Genomic DNA, 17,462 nt, shown 5'->3' with positions numbered 1-17,462 from the left:
TAATCTCTTTGTCAAACAAACGTTTATGATACTGACATGTTTAGTTCAGCAAGATATCTCCACATATTAACACCACTTTATGATTTTTGTAAGGAAAAAGCTAACTAACAGGCTATAAGGAACTACAGCACGGTCACATGACTTCATAGGCGCGTTCACACCAAGTACTTTTCCTCCCACAGTAGTTCCTGAGAACTTAGTTCATGAGAGTTCTTTTAGTTCTGACGAACTAAAGCAGATCGCGTTCACAACCAAAATGAGTTCCTTGGGGTGGATTAGGCAAATGAGCCGCTGACGTCACTTCTTCTTCTTCTGCTTAGCTTTTCCTGGCAGCCGCAAACAACTTCACGGCGAGTACAGTAGGTGGCGGTATGCACCTTAAAGTTGCAATCCGCCAAAAAACCGAGAGAAGAAGAAAAAAAAACTTCCGCTTCCGCTGTATGCTTCTGTTTACCTTCCGACCTCAGTCATGACACGCTATGGGAGTTGACTGAAGTTGTGGTTTTGGTGCCGACTTATTTAAGCCAATAACTCAGCACCACAAATACAGATCGCGGTTAAGAAGCCTTAACAAAAGGACTGGACGGCGACAAGCACACGCTATGGACATGTTTCGTCAGCTGAGGATGATGACCGTTATCACACCCAAAGAACAGCAATGGTACGTTCAGTAAATCACATTAATACTATCTAATGTAGGATTTATGGAGTTATGTCGGGCTAATTTGTGTCTTTGTATGTGTTCCAGATATGCGGTGCTTGAAGCGAAACGACTGCAACATGGACAATTCAAAATCCAGGTGGCAGCATGTTGCGTATTGCATAACCTGTGTGAGCGTCGTGGTGATGAGTACAGGGAGGAATGGACTGCCTTACCGGCGACCCAGCTTGATGACAACCATTCATATTTTTTTGTTTATTACAAATGAAAGTAAAATATACACAAGTGTCTTGATTAAATGATTGTAGAATAAGGATTTTGGACGTTTGCCCTGCAGCCATGAATTGCATTAAAAGCAGCAAGAAACTTTGAATTGATTTCATTTTATACACATTTATATCTGAGTAGGCAATATCAATATAATCCAATTACTGTAGTACATGTCATTCATTTATTTGTGATATAAAGTCTGCCTAGGTGGTGCATATTCTGGAAAAATCAATTGAGAAACAAAAAGAACAATCTCAAATTGTTTAAATGACTTCTGATTTGTCTGACCATAGGAAAGAGTTAGATAAGAAATAATACCACTAACATGTCTGTAGTATTGCACAGTAAATAGGCTCAGCAGTTAACACCTTTATTATATATCCTCCTATGTTCCCTTACTATATTAATTAAAATATTGAACTCACAACACTGTTAATTACAAACTTAACCATTTATCTTTCTATAAATAGTGTTTGTGTTGATGGACGCCATTTTGAAATACAATTGAATGATCTTTTTCAAAGACACATATATGGGGTGGGACACAATAAATAAAGCTTTCGCCAGTTTCATGGTGTCATGATGGTAATCAGAATAATCACTTACATGTGATGTATAGGATGCTACACAGGTCACCATAAAAGATAAAGTGTCAGGAGAAATAAGCAAGATACATTTTCTGTTTAATCGCAATGTAGGTTCTCTTTTATTTATCAGCAGCAGATCAATAAGTGTCAGTAGTATCAAAACAATATAATAACAGTGGCAATAAATATATATATATATATAATAACAATAACAATAGGTAGGCTCAGCAGCAGACACACCTTAGTGCAAAGTGAAGTGTCAGTATTAATAACAGTGGCATATATATAATCACAATAATACAAAATTAACTGTCCCAGGTGTAGGCAATTTGGGGTGAAGTGTCTTGCCCAGGGAACACAAACGACATCCTGACTGCAGTGGGGTTTGAACCTGTGCTCCCCTGATCCGAACACCAACGCACCAGACCACTGCACCACACGCCTCCCAACAAGTCATTGTACAGTTTATCAACGACGACAAGTTTTTCTTAATTTTTGTATTGAAGGCCTGTTGGATTTAATCAGCTCGCTTAGCACTGCCAGAAGCCCAGCCTGAAAGGTATTTTGTTGCTCCACCTGGACCATGAGCAGCTGGTCGTCCGATTCCTGGGCCTTGTGTGAATGCAGCAGCCGTTCGTCGTGCATCTCCTTGGCACGCAGGTCCTCATTCTCCTTGCTGACCATGGCACGGCAGTCCATCGCCATGATGGTGTCAAGGAAGCTGTCATCGCGTGCCCACTTTCCTAAGGTGAAATATGCAAGATACAAGATCAGTTTAATCGCAACAACGACACAACATTGTCCAAATACCAGAAGGGGAGCAGCCCATAACAGAGAGCCCCCCACGTCAGAGTCATCACTGTGGGCGATCTCCACCTCTGAGGCCCAATCCCAAACCACTCCCTCGACCCTACCCCTCCGTGACGGAGTGAACTCCGTCTGTAGCCACACTCGCAGCTCAACGAGGCTCCCTCCTGTCAGATGGAGGGAGTAAATACAGCGGCAAGCTTTGGGACAAACTCCCCTCTCTCCGGCAGAAACAGGAAATGCCGTAACTGTATGTAACAACGGTTTCAAATCAGCTTCTCTTAGACAAAAAATGTAAATTAATAACTCAAATAAAACTCCAAACATCTTTCATTGTGTTACTTTTCTTGGTAAAGCTCTTTTAGTTTTTAAACCTGATGTTTATAAGTTTCTTAGTTTTTGCAACAGTCTGTAATATACACAACTTTATAATAAAAAGCACACATTTACCTTTTTCTAGACTAAACACAGGTATGATCCTAAGTTAAAAAAATATGAGGTTATCATGAGGTTGTTAACATCGCAGTTTATCAGTGGATGTTTGCTGGAACTACTTTTTAACAGCGTGTTTCCTGACGGACACACACAGCGTGACTCCGGTCAGGTAGAGACCGGTCTCAAGTCAGCACCGATGCAGACCATGGATGTATAATAAGAACTGGATACAGCGTGGGAGGCGGGGCCTCATTCATTCCTATGAGAGTTGCTCATTCGCGCATGATGATAAAATGGCCCAACTTTTGAGAGAGCGAAACGTCACAGATTACCCGGCATGCCTGAGAAGTACCCGTATGTGCGCTCATAGCGCATGCGCAACTTTAACCATGCCCCCCAAAATGCTCGTTCACATCAAGCACGTCAATTTGCGTACACGTAACAACACCGCACGTTCATGACAGCATGGTAATGTTTGTTATGATAGATTTGATATTAACGAGGCGGCAGTTAGCAGCTAGCGGTTAGCTAGTAATTATGCTAATTTACACATCAATCGTTATGTACTTTTATATTACGCTGTAACAGGATCTAGTGATATCCAAGCAACAGAGCTTCATTTAGCATGAAAGAATTATTGCACTGTATATATATATATATATATATATATATATATATATATATATATATATATATATATATATACACAGTGCAATAAGCTTCTTAGTGCAATAAGAAGCTACAGGGACGTTAATCTACGTCGGTAATATTAACTTTATTTAATACAACATTTACGGTACAAGATTTAATCATACAGCCCATGTAGTATAATATTTTACAAATGATGAATTACAAGCAAACATGTGGCAATATATCCATTATTACAGCTCCGTGGCTGGCAGTAAGGCGATATGGGTCCGTTCTTATTGTGCATCCATGGGTAAAGATAAACTCATGTCGTGCTGAACACGTAACATGAACGTGCCGGGCGGCGCGGTCCCGTGGGTTAGATGCGCGTTCATAATGCAGAGGGAAATAACTCTCAGAATACGTTATTAGCACATTTTACAAACTTGAGGAACGAATGTTTTTAATAAGGGCTATACAAGTGTTCATACTGGGTAGTTTATTTAGTTTAAAAAAAATTATCCAACGATTTACAGACCACTCTTTCCCCATGTAAGTCAATGGGAAAAAGTGTTTCCGGGCCTGGCAAACCAAAAGGAAGTGTAGTACCGCCGTTTGGCCAGCACGAATATTTTCATCAGAGTCCGGCGCACTTCCTGGGGGCTTGATGCAGACTCGCTGTTTGAGGGCTTGATAGCCTACTCCCCCTCCACACTCGTTGGTTTGGAACAGCACTGTGGCGGACCCTCCGCGCGAACGCGCAAACGGAGGGGTAGTGTGTAGGGGTAGGGTGCTGTAGCATGTCGTTGTGTCCCCGAGACACTTCACCCAAAGTGCTCCTGTGGGGATTGCCACACAGTATTGAGTAGCGTAAGCTTTTGGATAAAAGCACTCTAACAAGTGACACTGTAATGATTCAAAAAGCTTTTGGTGGCCATATTGAATAACAAACCCAATGTGGTTTACTTTTTATCCACCAGTTTAGATGCTACTAAATGTTACCTTTACCAAAGCTACGCTGAAAAACACAGCAAAGTTCATATAACGGTAATTAGGTTAGTTGAAACTAATATTTTTATAGTTAAACTCAACACTTTTCTTTGTGCTCCACATATCTAAATGTATAAAGTGTGTTTTCACCTCCGTTCCCTCCTGTTTGCTGCAGTATGGCAGCAGCGGTCAGGATGGGATACTCTGTGCACTCAAAAAAATAACTCATTGGATGAACTCAATTCAATTGTGGGCAGGATTTCCATCCAATAAATATGCGTAGCCCCAACTGAAACTAAGAACATCCATTTAATAAAATTGAATTGAGTTAGTCCAACTCATTTTTATCAAATACAGCTGAAATAAAATTATCATGTTACGTAAATTAAATGAATTTACATTTGTCCAACTCAAACTAATATAATTAATTGGTAAAGAAATAACGTAAAATATTTTTTTCTTTCACTTTATCCCCCATTAAGACACTCATGAGACAAAACCTGGTTGAGATATTTTTATTGAAAATTCTCAGATAACAATTACACCTTGAGGTGGATAGCCAATCCTCACCTTTACTTGTGTAAACAGAGTGTCACAGCTCTCTGTCAATCAGTTATTTGTCTGTCTGCATTTCTTTTTTTATAAAACATATCAATAAACAGACTGAGCAGGAGATAAAAGCAACTCAGAAAAATAATAATAACACCAATCATGGATGAGGAAGGTGACAGTAATCCTCAATTCAACATCAATATTTATATACACAGCTCAATATTAACTTTACTTGAATACACAGAGCAAGATGTACAAATATGTTTTTTAAAGAACAATTTAAGAGTGGTGCAAATAGCACTCTCGTAACAGTGCCGAAACTGGTGAAAAGTGAACACGCAGCTATTCTAGATCTCCCAGTGCCACAAACAACAAAGACACTATTAAAGGTGGAGGCTTTGCACTGCTCTCCAAACAGGGAATATCATTGGGTGTTTTTTATAAAGAGTGCACTGCACAAACCCTACAGTATATTTGGTAATTGAATAAGTGTAGTGTAGCCATTTGCTTTAAACCTACAATTACAAAAAAGCAAAAAAGCAAAATATTTGTTAAGGAAACTTGACAATACACTTATTTCACATGTTGTTTCACCTCTTATGCAAACAGCTTGATTTGCAGCTGCTGTATTTTTGCATTCAGCTTGTGCCCATCCAAGTTCATTACGACCTTTCTGTAGAAACTCGAAGGTGTACTTCAAGTTGTCCGGGAAGCTGAGATCAAGGGCATACATGAGCCCCAAGAGCATGATGAGTCCCACAATGACGCTGCCTACGTTTTCCATGACTTTAATGCCTTCGATAACAATTCCCACGTCCTCTGGCCCCCCATCCCCGTTTCTTCGGATCGTGTAAATCCCCATGACTGTGTTGGAAATGTCCCTCTCTGCATCGTCAGCGCGGAGGCCTGAAAAACAACACAAACACACAACACTTATGTTAAGTAAAAAGCTGAACCCCACAAACAGAAAACTGTATGAAAATCTAAATAAGCATTCTTAAACCATCTACTGCAGTTTAGAGAAGCAGATTTGCTTCTGTCTGGCTCGCCTAATTGACCAATACTGCTTTAAACTGAGATAAGGACCTCCAACCTTATCAACATACAGAGCCTAAAATACAGAAATAAATAGTTGTACAAAAATGTAGAAATAAATTAAATCTAATAAAGATAGTTATCCATGTATGTCCTGTTTGCTTATCAACTTTTACTTATTTATTCATACATTTACCTATTTATTTCTGTATTTATTTCAGAATCTATTTATTATATTATTTATTTATTCCTGTAATAATTTAAACATGTATTCTCTGTATTTATTAATCCATTTACCTACTTATGTCTATATGTATTTCAACATTTATTTATTATTGAGAATTTATTTATTTAATTTTCTGTATTAGATTGATACTTTATTTATTGCCTTATTTATTTATGCATTTACCTACTTATTTCTACATGTATTTATGCTAAAATGTATTTATTTCTGTATTTATTTTATTATTTTATTATTTATTTAGGGTATATAATTATTCAGCCCGTAATTAATGTATACATTTATTTATTCATTAATATCTATATTTATTTCCTTATTTATTTTTACATTTATTTATTTATTGCATACCTATTATTTATTTATTTATTTCCTTATTTGATTGTTACATTTATTTATTATTGATACTTAAGTAATACACGCAAGTGAGAAGTTGACATTATAGACACCTAGCCTTGGGTAATGGATATAGATATATATGTAGTATAATATATGCCATGGTATTAATAAGTTAGGGTAACACTGTTCAACGCTACATGGGAAAAATATGTATAAACTTACAGATACTCCTTGAAGAACGAGGTGCTGGGATCTTCCTTTAGGTATATTACAAGGCTTCTCAGGATGCACTCCCTCCTGGTGTTGATGTTGTCACACTAAAGCGGGTCGACAAATCAAGACAGAATTTAGTTAATGTGGGTGCGACAGAGCGGTTTCTGAAGACCAGAAAGGTTGTATCAGTCGAAATGTCCCTAAGCAGGACATGGGTATCTGAAGAAAAATGCATTTGGTACTAACCGAATCTGTGATTGCCAAGGGCTTCCTTTATCTTTTCCCCCTTCACTCACGTCCTGCTTTGCTGGTGAAGATTTGTAGCAGCTTGTCGGAAAAGTGGTCCAGCTGATACATGAACTTCGATTGCAGTGGCTTGGTGGTGATGCGCAAGAACTCTGCATTCACCTTAAAAATATTATTGACCAAACAAATACAACAATGTGTTACTTGTTTATCAGAATTACTACCACATTGGGATGTAGGATTATTGGCAAATTCAACTTCGATTGTGGATGCCATTGATCTTATGGACATAATAAAATACGGTCAACACATACAAACATACACATTTATACTATAATTATGCTAGGTGTGTTATGTTGTTAAATTAAGCATATGTTCCACTTCGTAATTACCTAAGAACATACCGCATCTCTGTAGTAATGACACCGTTTGAATGGATCAGGTCAGTTTTTCTTTGTGTGAACAGTTTCAGACGAAATAGCGTAACTGTAACCATAGTAACTCAATCTCTACTCGTGCCTGTGTTCGCACAGCGCCAGGGGGAGACGCGGTGCTGAGACCCCACTGAGTGAACAGCGAAGGAATAACTTACAATATAATAGATTGGTGTAGATTTTCCTCACTTTCCCCCTGTGATCTCAATAACGTCCGCTAGATTTTTTCGCTAGTCGCTTTGTAGAAATAAAGTCGCTGAGAGGGTCTGAAAAGCTAGTAAGTCCAGCGAGAAAGCAAGCAGTGTGCGTGTGCTTCAGTGGGTAGAGTAACTGTGGGTCTGCCGTAACTTTAAAGTAATTTGGCGCTGCAGGGGGGACGCGCATGCTGCAGGACTTCCGCCCCGTGTAGTGGGTGTCTGCAGGATCAGTATGAAATACATCATTCAATGTTCTTCGGAGGCCGTATTTTATATTTATGACTTTGTTATACTGCTGCTACTCCCGTTAACTTCCAGAAACGTACTACGGCTCGCTCAACTTCCCTCTCACTCGCTCTACACATGCACGCGCCACACACGTATTCCCCCGTCTCTGTCTTAAACGGACAAGGCTGCCCCAGTCAGCATAAATGCTACTATTACATTTTACATAGTAAAACATCGCATGCATCCCTAGTTAGTTTGAATATTAAATTACAACAGAGATGGGGGGGGGGGGTACTAGAGTAGCCCTACTAGTATTAGTTTTAAAAGCACGTTAAAAAAAACCGTGTGCTATTGTTATTAACATTTTCACAGAACAGAAGACACACTGGAGCCCGCTGCACTGTACGCTGTAAATACTTCTGTATAAATTAGCTCCTGCCTCTTTAGCTTTATTACAAGTTGGAGTTCTGCGTTAGCTTTAGCATTAGCCATTGTGTTAAGTGTGGACTAACCAATTCAAAGTGATGACTCTTTTTCTAAGGTTTAACCCTCAAGTACTAGCAAAAAGTATGCAGCAATTAAAAACCTGTTTCATCATTCACGCCTTCACTCCCCCCGGTACCGGGCGATAAAACGCGTCATTTGGCAGGAAACAACGTCTAAGGAATCTTAATATTGAATAAAACTATTGATGTGTTATAATCCATGTAACGGGAAGAACTCCAGCTAACTGATCTTTTTAATTTTTTTTTTCAAAAAAAAACCACAATGCTGCACTCCAGCCTCTGAATTAGCCATCGACGAAAAAAACGTAACCTACAAAGGCAACATAAACTCACTCAGAACCTCCCTTATTACTTATCCTAGATGCACAACCAAACACTTCTTTTGTGTGTCCTGGAGACCTGAATCTAACGTCGGCCCCACCTCAACACTCAGTGAATCAACATTCGCGACGCTATCAAAACGAAAGCCGTAACATCATCACATGTGGAGCCAAGAAGCTAAACATGTAAATATGGCTTACCTTGGTCAAAAGTGGGTCTTCAAATGGCATTAAAAAAATCGATAAAAAAACGATTGCTGCAGTTAATCCATATGTTCATCCTATGTGTCTGTGCCCTTCTTTGGGATTGAATGATTTCTGATAATCCATAAGCAAACTCAACTGCGTTTTAGTTTCCAAACATCCAGAAGGAAGCACTTCTCCAGTTAGTTTCCGCTTTCCACACGCGAAGCGGCAACATTTTTTCTTTACAATGTGTGTCTATGTGAGTCTCCTCCTTCGATTCTATTGGCTCTAACGGTCACAAGGGTATGTCAACCAACCAGATCGAGCAAGGGGGGCCAGAGATAGGTCAAATCCACCCACATGACCCCAGATGGCCCAGTTTTTGGCTAAGTCTCGCTAAAAAGGTCAAATTTTCACTTGTTTTGCATCAATCTTGATACAGGGGTACTTATTATATGTTGTACTTTGGATTCCTAAAGCTTTTAGTCTACTAACCCATCATCCAAGGGTAGTTTTCACTATCTGTAAAAAATAATTTTTGGACGGACACTATAATTTACAGTTTTTTACTATGTAAAATCTGAATTTTCTTTAAAATAAAAAACATTTATATTGATTCTGACACTTCTACATCCAACTCACAGGTTTATCATTACTTTGAGAAAAGATTATTAATTTAACCCTTTTAGAAGGGAAGATATGGTCATTTGTTCTGGGAATGTCATTTTCTGAGCCTGAGACCTGAAAAACAGGCTCAGAGTGGAACATTAAAAACTACCTCTGAGAAGTCAAATGGAATCAAAAAAGTAACTTAGGCCTACGTTTCTGCACAAATTGTGGGTGCCTGCTTGTGAGTGAGGTTACCCATAAAAGATTCAGCACATATATTATCTCATTATTTATATTAAATATTTGGCAGTAAAAAAAAAGACCAGTGCCTAAACTCAACTGAACTCCTACAGAAACGAGTGGCTTCACCTGTCCTCCTCTGCCTGCCTGAAACTAAGGCCCAGGAGAGGTGGACAGACCTGCAGAGCTTTATGAATAGAAAATGGCGGCGCTTGCAGGGGCATGCATGCTCTGCCCCCTATACTGTTACCTCATGCACTTTAATTACTCTTTGCATTTTTTTGGTTGGATATAAACTGAATTTTGGTGTAGGCCCTACTGTGTTCAATGACAATAACATTAAATCTAATATAATACAATCTACTGATCTCCATTATCCCAGCGCAGGTATTCAATGCTACCCACATGTAGCAAGCTAGCTTCTAGCTACCAGTTATTTGGCTAGTCTATAGCTAGCTTCCCGTTTAGACCCCAACTAAAAAGCAAATATAACACGGTGGTTTCAAATATTCTTGTTGATATTATGAAAAGGCATTACTTGGAAACAGGGTACGTTCTAAACTACTACACACTAAGAAACTACTAAATGAAATACTTACCAAAAGAATAGACTTTCCACAGTCAGTTTCCACAGTCAGTGTCAGACAAAAGGCGGTAAAAGACAGAACGGATGTTGCGCATGTGCAAAGGGGGATGTGCAAAGGGGCGGGTCCCCAGATGAAAACAATTCATTTTGAGTTGATCTGTCCTAAATACATTAATAAGTGAATTGATTACTGTAATTTGTGTTACACTAATGACTATACTTAGGTTTATTTCTTAAATAAAAATATTTAATAAAGCGAACATGTGTTTATTGTGTCAGAGTCTAAGAAGGGCTTGAAATCGTTTTTATGAGTGTGATCAGATAGTGGTCCTGATGGTGTCCGCTGACCGGGCGCAGGGCTGCCTACTCTCAGCGGGGGGGAACTGAACGTGGAAACTGTGTTTCTCTGAGGGATCCTCCATGTAGTCTGAGAAGCCTTCTGAGGAAACAAGGTCAAACTATTTAGGATAATACTATGAGAAGGAACAATGTTTAGACAGTAAAATAGAATTTCAATTACATTTCTACTTAAATGTGCAAAAATATTAGAACATCAGTCTTTGTGGCATGCAGGTAATCAACTGTTTAAGCTTTTACCATTAACATGTAGAATGAATGTTGCAAATTACTTGAAATTATAGCAACTACAATCTGTTGTTTACCTCTATGCATTAGCCACAGAGGTAGCATTATGTCCAGCTAGCATGCTAATTGCTAACGATATATTATCGTTTTTATCCCGGAGGGGAAAACTAGTTTCTAATCCTGAGAGAAACACCTCGCCTGAAACACACGATTAGTGCCATGAGTTAGTGAAGCAAATTACAGAACATTGCACACTTATTCACAAGTCAAAACGTGTTCATAGCGGGCATGGATGAGAATAGCTAGCTAGCTAGATGTTATTAGCCAGCTTGGACCTAACGTTAGCAAGTTCTACCATGGCTAGCTCGATCTACTGAGCAAAATAAAAGTACATCTAAGACCAGTATTGTGCAGATTAAAACAGTGCAGTGCATGTATTTTATTTTACCTTCGTAGTCGTCCCGACATGACTTTGCCAGGTCTGCTAACTTTGCTGATCCACTGAAACTGCATGCAGTAGAAGCTTCAGAATGTGGCGCTTCGCGTCCTTCGAGTAAATCGCCAGAAGCGCAGACACATCCTCATCACTCCAATTGATTTATTTAGTGTTGCTATAATAACTGCTTTCACAAAAGGAATCTCTTCGGATGTGCTGTCCAGCGAGGAAATACAATGGCCGCTTACAACAAAAAATTCTGAGTCAAACGGGCGTGGAATGCATTCCGCACAGCCAATCAGACGTACGAACTACATTCTCCCACGACAGACCCTGCTCTGTAGCAGGGACTGAAAAGCGAGTCTCGCGAACTAAGTTGAGCTACTTTAGTTCCTGGGGCTTTTGGTGTGAACGCAAATATATCGTAGTTCTGATGAACTATTGTGGGAAAAGTACACCAAAGTACTCCGGTGTGAACGCACCTCATGTCACCACCGCTAAGCTAAAGGTGGCTAATGTTGGGCTATAAAGGAACTACAGCACGGTCACATGACTTCACGTCACCACCGCTAAGCTAAAGGAGGCTAATGTTGGGCTATAAAGGAACTACAGCACGGTCACATGACTTCACGTCACCACCGCTAAGCTAAAGGAGGCTAATGTTGGGCTATAAAGGATACTACAGCACGGTCACATGACTTCACGTCACACCGCTAAGCTAAAGGTGGGCTAATGTTGGGCCTATAAAGGAACTACAGCACGGTCACATGACTTCACGTCACCACCGCTAGCTAAAGGTGGCTAATGTTGGGCGTGATGGCGTTTTAGTCGTCTCCTTTAGACACTTGTTAGCAACCGACCAGTGGGTTATTTACTGATGTATTTTATGTCGTAAAACTAAAAGTGGAAAATCTCTTCAGCTTGTGGTCAACCTCAGACCTTATTTCAGGATAATAACCTAAAACACATTCAGAAAAAACTTCAACACCAGGGGACAGGAAGGGATACAATGCTGACTCATCCCTTGGTTTTAGGACTCATTCCTGCACCACTGCATTAAAGACGAACGTACCCAGTCCACCACGTCCTTGATGATGCCCAGCCAGTAGTACTTGCTCTGGATTCGGTGCACGGTCTTCTTCTGGCCGAGGTGATGAACCGATGTCGTTGATAAGTGGCAGTCGAGGAAAATCTGCCTCTTCCTCTCCGCCTCGATCACCACCTCCCTCTTCTCCTCCTTCTTCGGCCCGACGTATGTACAGCTTCCCCTCTGAGTGAAGGAAGACACAATATTAGATTTTTGGATTATAGAAGATTCCTTAAAATCATATTTTAAGTTCTGCTTTGGGTTGTAGACTTTGTGTTTTAAGTAAGGGATAATGAATACAACTCTTAAGGGTGATATGTCTCTATAATGACCGCCTCGCTGCACATATCCGCCTATTTCACGGCTACATACTTAACAAAACCAACGACTTGACTCACAATATCAATTGAAAATGATTATATTGACTTAAAAACTATCGTCAATTCCACCGGGCACTATTTTGCTTGGCAGCGGTGTGTTATCGAGTATTAACAACCTCTGCAATCTCCAAATTAATCCAATCAGAATCGAGTATCAATTAAGCCGTGTAATTTAACATTCATCACAAATCTAAATAAAGTATGTAACCCTGCCTTGTTTATTTTGAAAGGCCATTCTAACAGGAAAAATGAAATGCAAATATAAGATTCAGATAATCATTTAAGTTTGGGGTAGGTAATTTTGAGAAGAAACCAGCTCGAGTGCGCTAGAATTTGAAAATACACAACCGGAGAAAATCTGCCACTTCCTTACAGAGCCCCCTCCTCCAACCACACACGAACGCGCACATGACCAATGAGGGCACGAGATACGTTTGTGCACAGATGGAAGGCTGACAGGCAGGTTAGGCCCATCCAGTTATTTTAGGCCGGGGCCGGCTAAATGATTGTCGTTGCTTTTTTACAGTACTACGGCTTCCACAGATGACATTCTTTAATGGATTTTTTGTCAAAGCACTTCAGATATTCATTGCTATCGGGATGTTAAGAGCATTCCATGGAATATAACAAAAAGTGTATCTCGAGCCGTTTCTCAAACTTACCCTACCCTACCTTTAACCTTTAACAACCTCCATGAATGTGTCATACCCACCTAAGGGGAAGAAACTCAGCTAACTGACGATACGAACCATTTTTACCGAAACAAAACACAAGTCTCACAAGAAGCGTCTAAATAATAATAATAATAATAATAATACATTACATTATAAAGCGCTTTTCCTGGTGCTTCAAAGCGCTTACAAGCAAGTAAAACAAAATAACAACAAAAGTAGAAAGTGCTAAGCTAGGTGGAAAAGGGCAAGGGGTTTAGTGATTAGGAGTTGAAGGCAAGAGTGAAAAGGTGAGTTTTGAGGGATTGTTTGAATGATGTGAGAGTGTTGGCGGATCTGACGTGGCTGGGGAGGGGGTTCCAGAGTGGGGGGGGGGTCTGCAGTTAAGGCCCTGTCACCCCAGGTCCGGAGCTTTGTCCTGATGGGCTGCAGTAGGTTAGCTGTCAATGCGGTGTTTGATGGGAAGCCAGTGGAGGTCATGGAGGATAGGGGTGATGTGGTCGGAGCGTCCGGGTGGAGGTGAGCAAGCGGGCAGCTGAGTTTTGGACATATTGAAGTTTTTTTAGTATGAATGCAGGTGACCCGGTCTGATGCGGGCGATGTTCTTTAAATGGAAGAAAGCGTTTTTTGTGACCTGGTTGACGTGAGGGAGGAAAGTGAGGGGTGGGGTCGAGGATGATGCCAAGGTTACGGATGTGAGTGGAGGGGTGTTGACAATGGAGCCATCGATGGTAAGATACAAATCTTGGGTTGAGCGGGTAAGTGAGTTTGGGCCAATGATTATAAGTTCCGATTTGTCACAGTTAAGTTTTCGAAAATTGTTTTGGATCCAAATTTTATGTCAGTGAGGCAGGTGCTGAGCTGGGAGTGTGTGGTTGGACGAAATTGATTTTGTTGAGAGGTAGAGCTGTGTGTCATCAGCATAACAGTGGAACTGGAGTTGGTGTTGACGGAGGAGGATTTGTCCAATTGGAGGATGTAGATGATGAACAGAAGGGGACCAAGTACAGAACCCTGAGGGACGCCATGATTGACGGGGGCTGTGGGGGATTTGGAGTTGTTAATGGAGATGAATTGATGTCTGTCAGAGAGATAGGATTTAAACCAGGAAGAGGGCAGTACCGGTAATGCCAATGGAAGACTGGAGGCGGTTGATGAGGATGGAATGGCTGATCGTGTCAAATGCGGCTGTTAGGTCAAGGAGAATGAGAATTGAGCGGGAACCAGAGTCAGCAGAGAGGAGAATGTCGTTGGTCACCTTGAGTAGGGCAGATTCTGTGCTGTGGCGAGTACAGAAACCAGATTGAAAAGGTTCATGAAGGTTATTGCAGTCCAGATGGGATTTTAGTTGGGAGGCAACAGTTTGGTCCCAGAATTGTTGACAGAATGGGGAAGTTAGAGATGGGTCGGTAAGTTATTGAGAGAATCAGGGTTGAGACCAGGTTTTTTGAGTATGGGAGTGACAGCAGCGAGTTTCAGAGCAAGGGGACAAGTCCAGTGGACAGAGAGGAGTTAATGACTGTGGTGATAAGATGAGTGAGTTGGGGGAGGCAGGCCTTGACAAGAGGTGGAGGGGCATGGGGTCCAGATGGAAGTTGAGGTATTCATGCCGGTGACTTGGGCAACTATGGTCCAGTGAGGTAATTTGTCTGAAGGCTGTAAAAGGGTGCCTGGAAGGAGTAGGGTAGGCAGGTTCCGGAAAAGCATGGGTGGTGGTACGAGACGGAGGAGTTGGCCTGTGTGCTGTGTATTATTTCAATTTTGGCTTTGGAGGAATGAGAGGAAGGATTCACACTTTGAGGTGGTGAAGGAGTGTGAGATATTATCATGGCGTGTTATGGGGCTTGAGGAGCTTGTTAATAGAAAAAAGGGACTTTGGGTTATTGCTGCCAGTGTAGGATGGCGTGGAAGGGTCAGGACCCAATGCAGACTATCAAAAAGGTAACAGGTCTCGTAACAAAAAGCGAGCTTTATTTTAAAAGCTGATCAAAACAAGGCATGAAACAAATGGGTTGTACAAAAACTGACCGTGACCCACATGGAGGGAGACAAGGAGAGACAACCGTGACTGACATGAGGAAGACAGGAAAACCAACAATGAACCGACAGGGGAACACAGGAAGAGACAAGACTAAAATCAGGGAGGGGTAATCACAAGACAAGACACAGCTGGGGTAAGAGAGGCAGAAACACAAGGGCAACAGGTGAACACAATCAGACACACCAGGGGAACTAATGGACAGGACGGCAAACACAGGAAGAAGGAACAGAGAAGACACAAGGAGGCAAACATTTCAAAACAAAAGGTGGAAAATGAAAAAATAAATACAAAACCGTAACAGAACCCCTCCCTCAAGGGACGGATTCCAGACGTCCCAAGAAAACCCCCAAAAGTCAAAAAAATTCCAGCAGGGTGGGTGGAGGGGGTCTGGAGGACGGGTTTGGGCTGACAGCCCAGGGGCACAGCGGAGGACCCGGAAGGGGTCTCGGGCGGACGGCCCGGGGGCAAGGCAGAGATCAAGGAGGGGGGTCTCGGGCGGACGGCCCGGGGGCAAGGCAGAGTTCAAAAAAGGGCGAAGACCACAGGCGGGCGAACTCAGGGGGCCGGGCATGAGAGCAAAGGCAGCGGCTGAAAGCGTCAGGAGGCCGGGGCTCGAGGGCGGAGGCGACGGCTGGGGAAATCAGGGGGCCGAGCTCGAGGGCGAAGGCCCCGGCACTCAGGGGGCCGGGCTCGAGGGCGAACAAGAAGGCGTCGACGGGACAGCTCCGGAGGCCGGGCAGGAAGGTGCTGACGGGACAACTCCGGAGGACGGGCAGGAAGGCGCTGACGGGACAGCTCCGGAGGCCGGGCAGGACCCGTTGTCGGCCAGACAGGAACCGGAGCCGACGGAACAGGCGTAGACGGGATCCTGGACATGACATGGACTGGTGTCAATGGGACCCCGGATGGAGCAAGGGCTGGTGTTGACTGGACCTCCAACGGAGGACACAGAGTTGGCAGGACCCCCGGTGGAACAGGTGTCGGCGGGACCTCCAACAGGACAGGACACAGAGTTGGCAGGACCCCCCGGCGGACAGGTGTCGGGCGGGACCCCCAACAGAACAGAACATGGAGCTGGCAGGACCCCCGGCGGGACAGGTGTCGGCGGGACCCCCAACAGGACAGGACATGGTGTAGGCAGGAAAATCTGGTGGAGCAGGTGTCGGCGGGACCCCCAACAGGACAGGATCTGGTGTTGGCAGGAAACCTGGCGGAGCAGTAGTCGGCGGGACCCCCAACGGGACAGGACATGGGGTTGGCAGGACCCACAGCTGAACCCCCAACGGCACATGACACAGGGTTGGCAAGACCCCCGGCAGAAGAGTAGTCGGGCGGGACCCCCAATGGGACAGGACATGGAGTTGGCAAGACTCCCGGCAGGAGAGTAGTCGGTGGGGACCTCCAACAGCACAGGACATAGGGTTGGCAGGACCCCCGGCAGAAGAGTAGTCGGCGGGACCCCCAACGGGACAGGACATAGGATTGGCAAGACCCCCGGCAGAAGAGTAGTTGGCGGGACCTCCAACGGCACAGGACATAGGGTTGGCAGGACCCCCGGCAGAAGAGTAGTCGGCGGGACCTCCAACGGCACAGGACATAGGGTTGGCAGGACCCCCGGCAGAAGAGTAAGTCGGCGGGACCCCCAACGGGACAGGACATAGGATTGGCAAGACCCCCCGGCAGAAGAGTAGTCGGCGGGACCCCCCAATGGGACAGGACATGGGGTTGGCAGGACCCACAGCTGAACCCCCAACGGCACATGACACAGGGTTGGAAGACCCCCGGCAGAAGAGTAGTCGGCGGGACCCTCCTAACATCACAGGACATGGGGTAGGCGTCGGCCATAGAGCCAAAGGACACGGGGTGCTGGAGTCGGCCGGACCCACGACAGAACACGAGGGGCTGGAGTGGGCCGAACCACTGACAAAACACGGGGGCCCGGAGTCGGCCGGACCA

The 17,462-nt window shown here is 43.1% G+C and overlaps 1 protein-coding gene across 1 annotated transcript in view; it reads right to left on the bottom strand.

The window, feature by feature from the left end:
* Nucleotides 1–5,595: 5,595 nt before the first annotated feature.
* The window catches only part of LOC117480947 (zinc finger protein 197-like), a gene marked incomplete at its 3' end in the record, with an annotated part of 80,134 nt that continues 68,267 nt past the window's right edge, over nucleotides 5,596–17,462 (bottom strand). Inside the window, 5 exon segments of the mRNA XM_034128364.1 lie at nucleotides 5,596–5,835; nucleotides 7,051–7,162; nucleotides 12,400–12,597; nucleotides 14,393–14,505; nucleotides 14,588–14,653. Coding sequence (XP_033984255.1) covers nucleotides 5,596–5,835; nucleotides 7,051–7,162; nucleotides 12,400–12,597; nucleotides 14,393–14,505; nucleotides 14,588–14,653 — 729 coding nt within the window.

Source organism: Trematomus bernacchii, unplaced genomic scaffold, assembly GCF_902827165.1.
Source record: "Trematomus bernacchii unplaced genomic scaffold, fTreBer1.1, whole genome shotgun sequence".
In the NCBI taxonomy this organism is placed as follows: Eukaryota; Metazoa; Chordata; class Actinopteri; order Perciformes; family Nototheniidae; genus Trematomus; species Trematomus bernacchii.
Note: the sequence above shows the minus strand (reverse complement) of the source record. Positions and strands in the feature narration are given on the sequence as shown.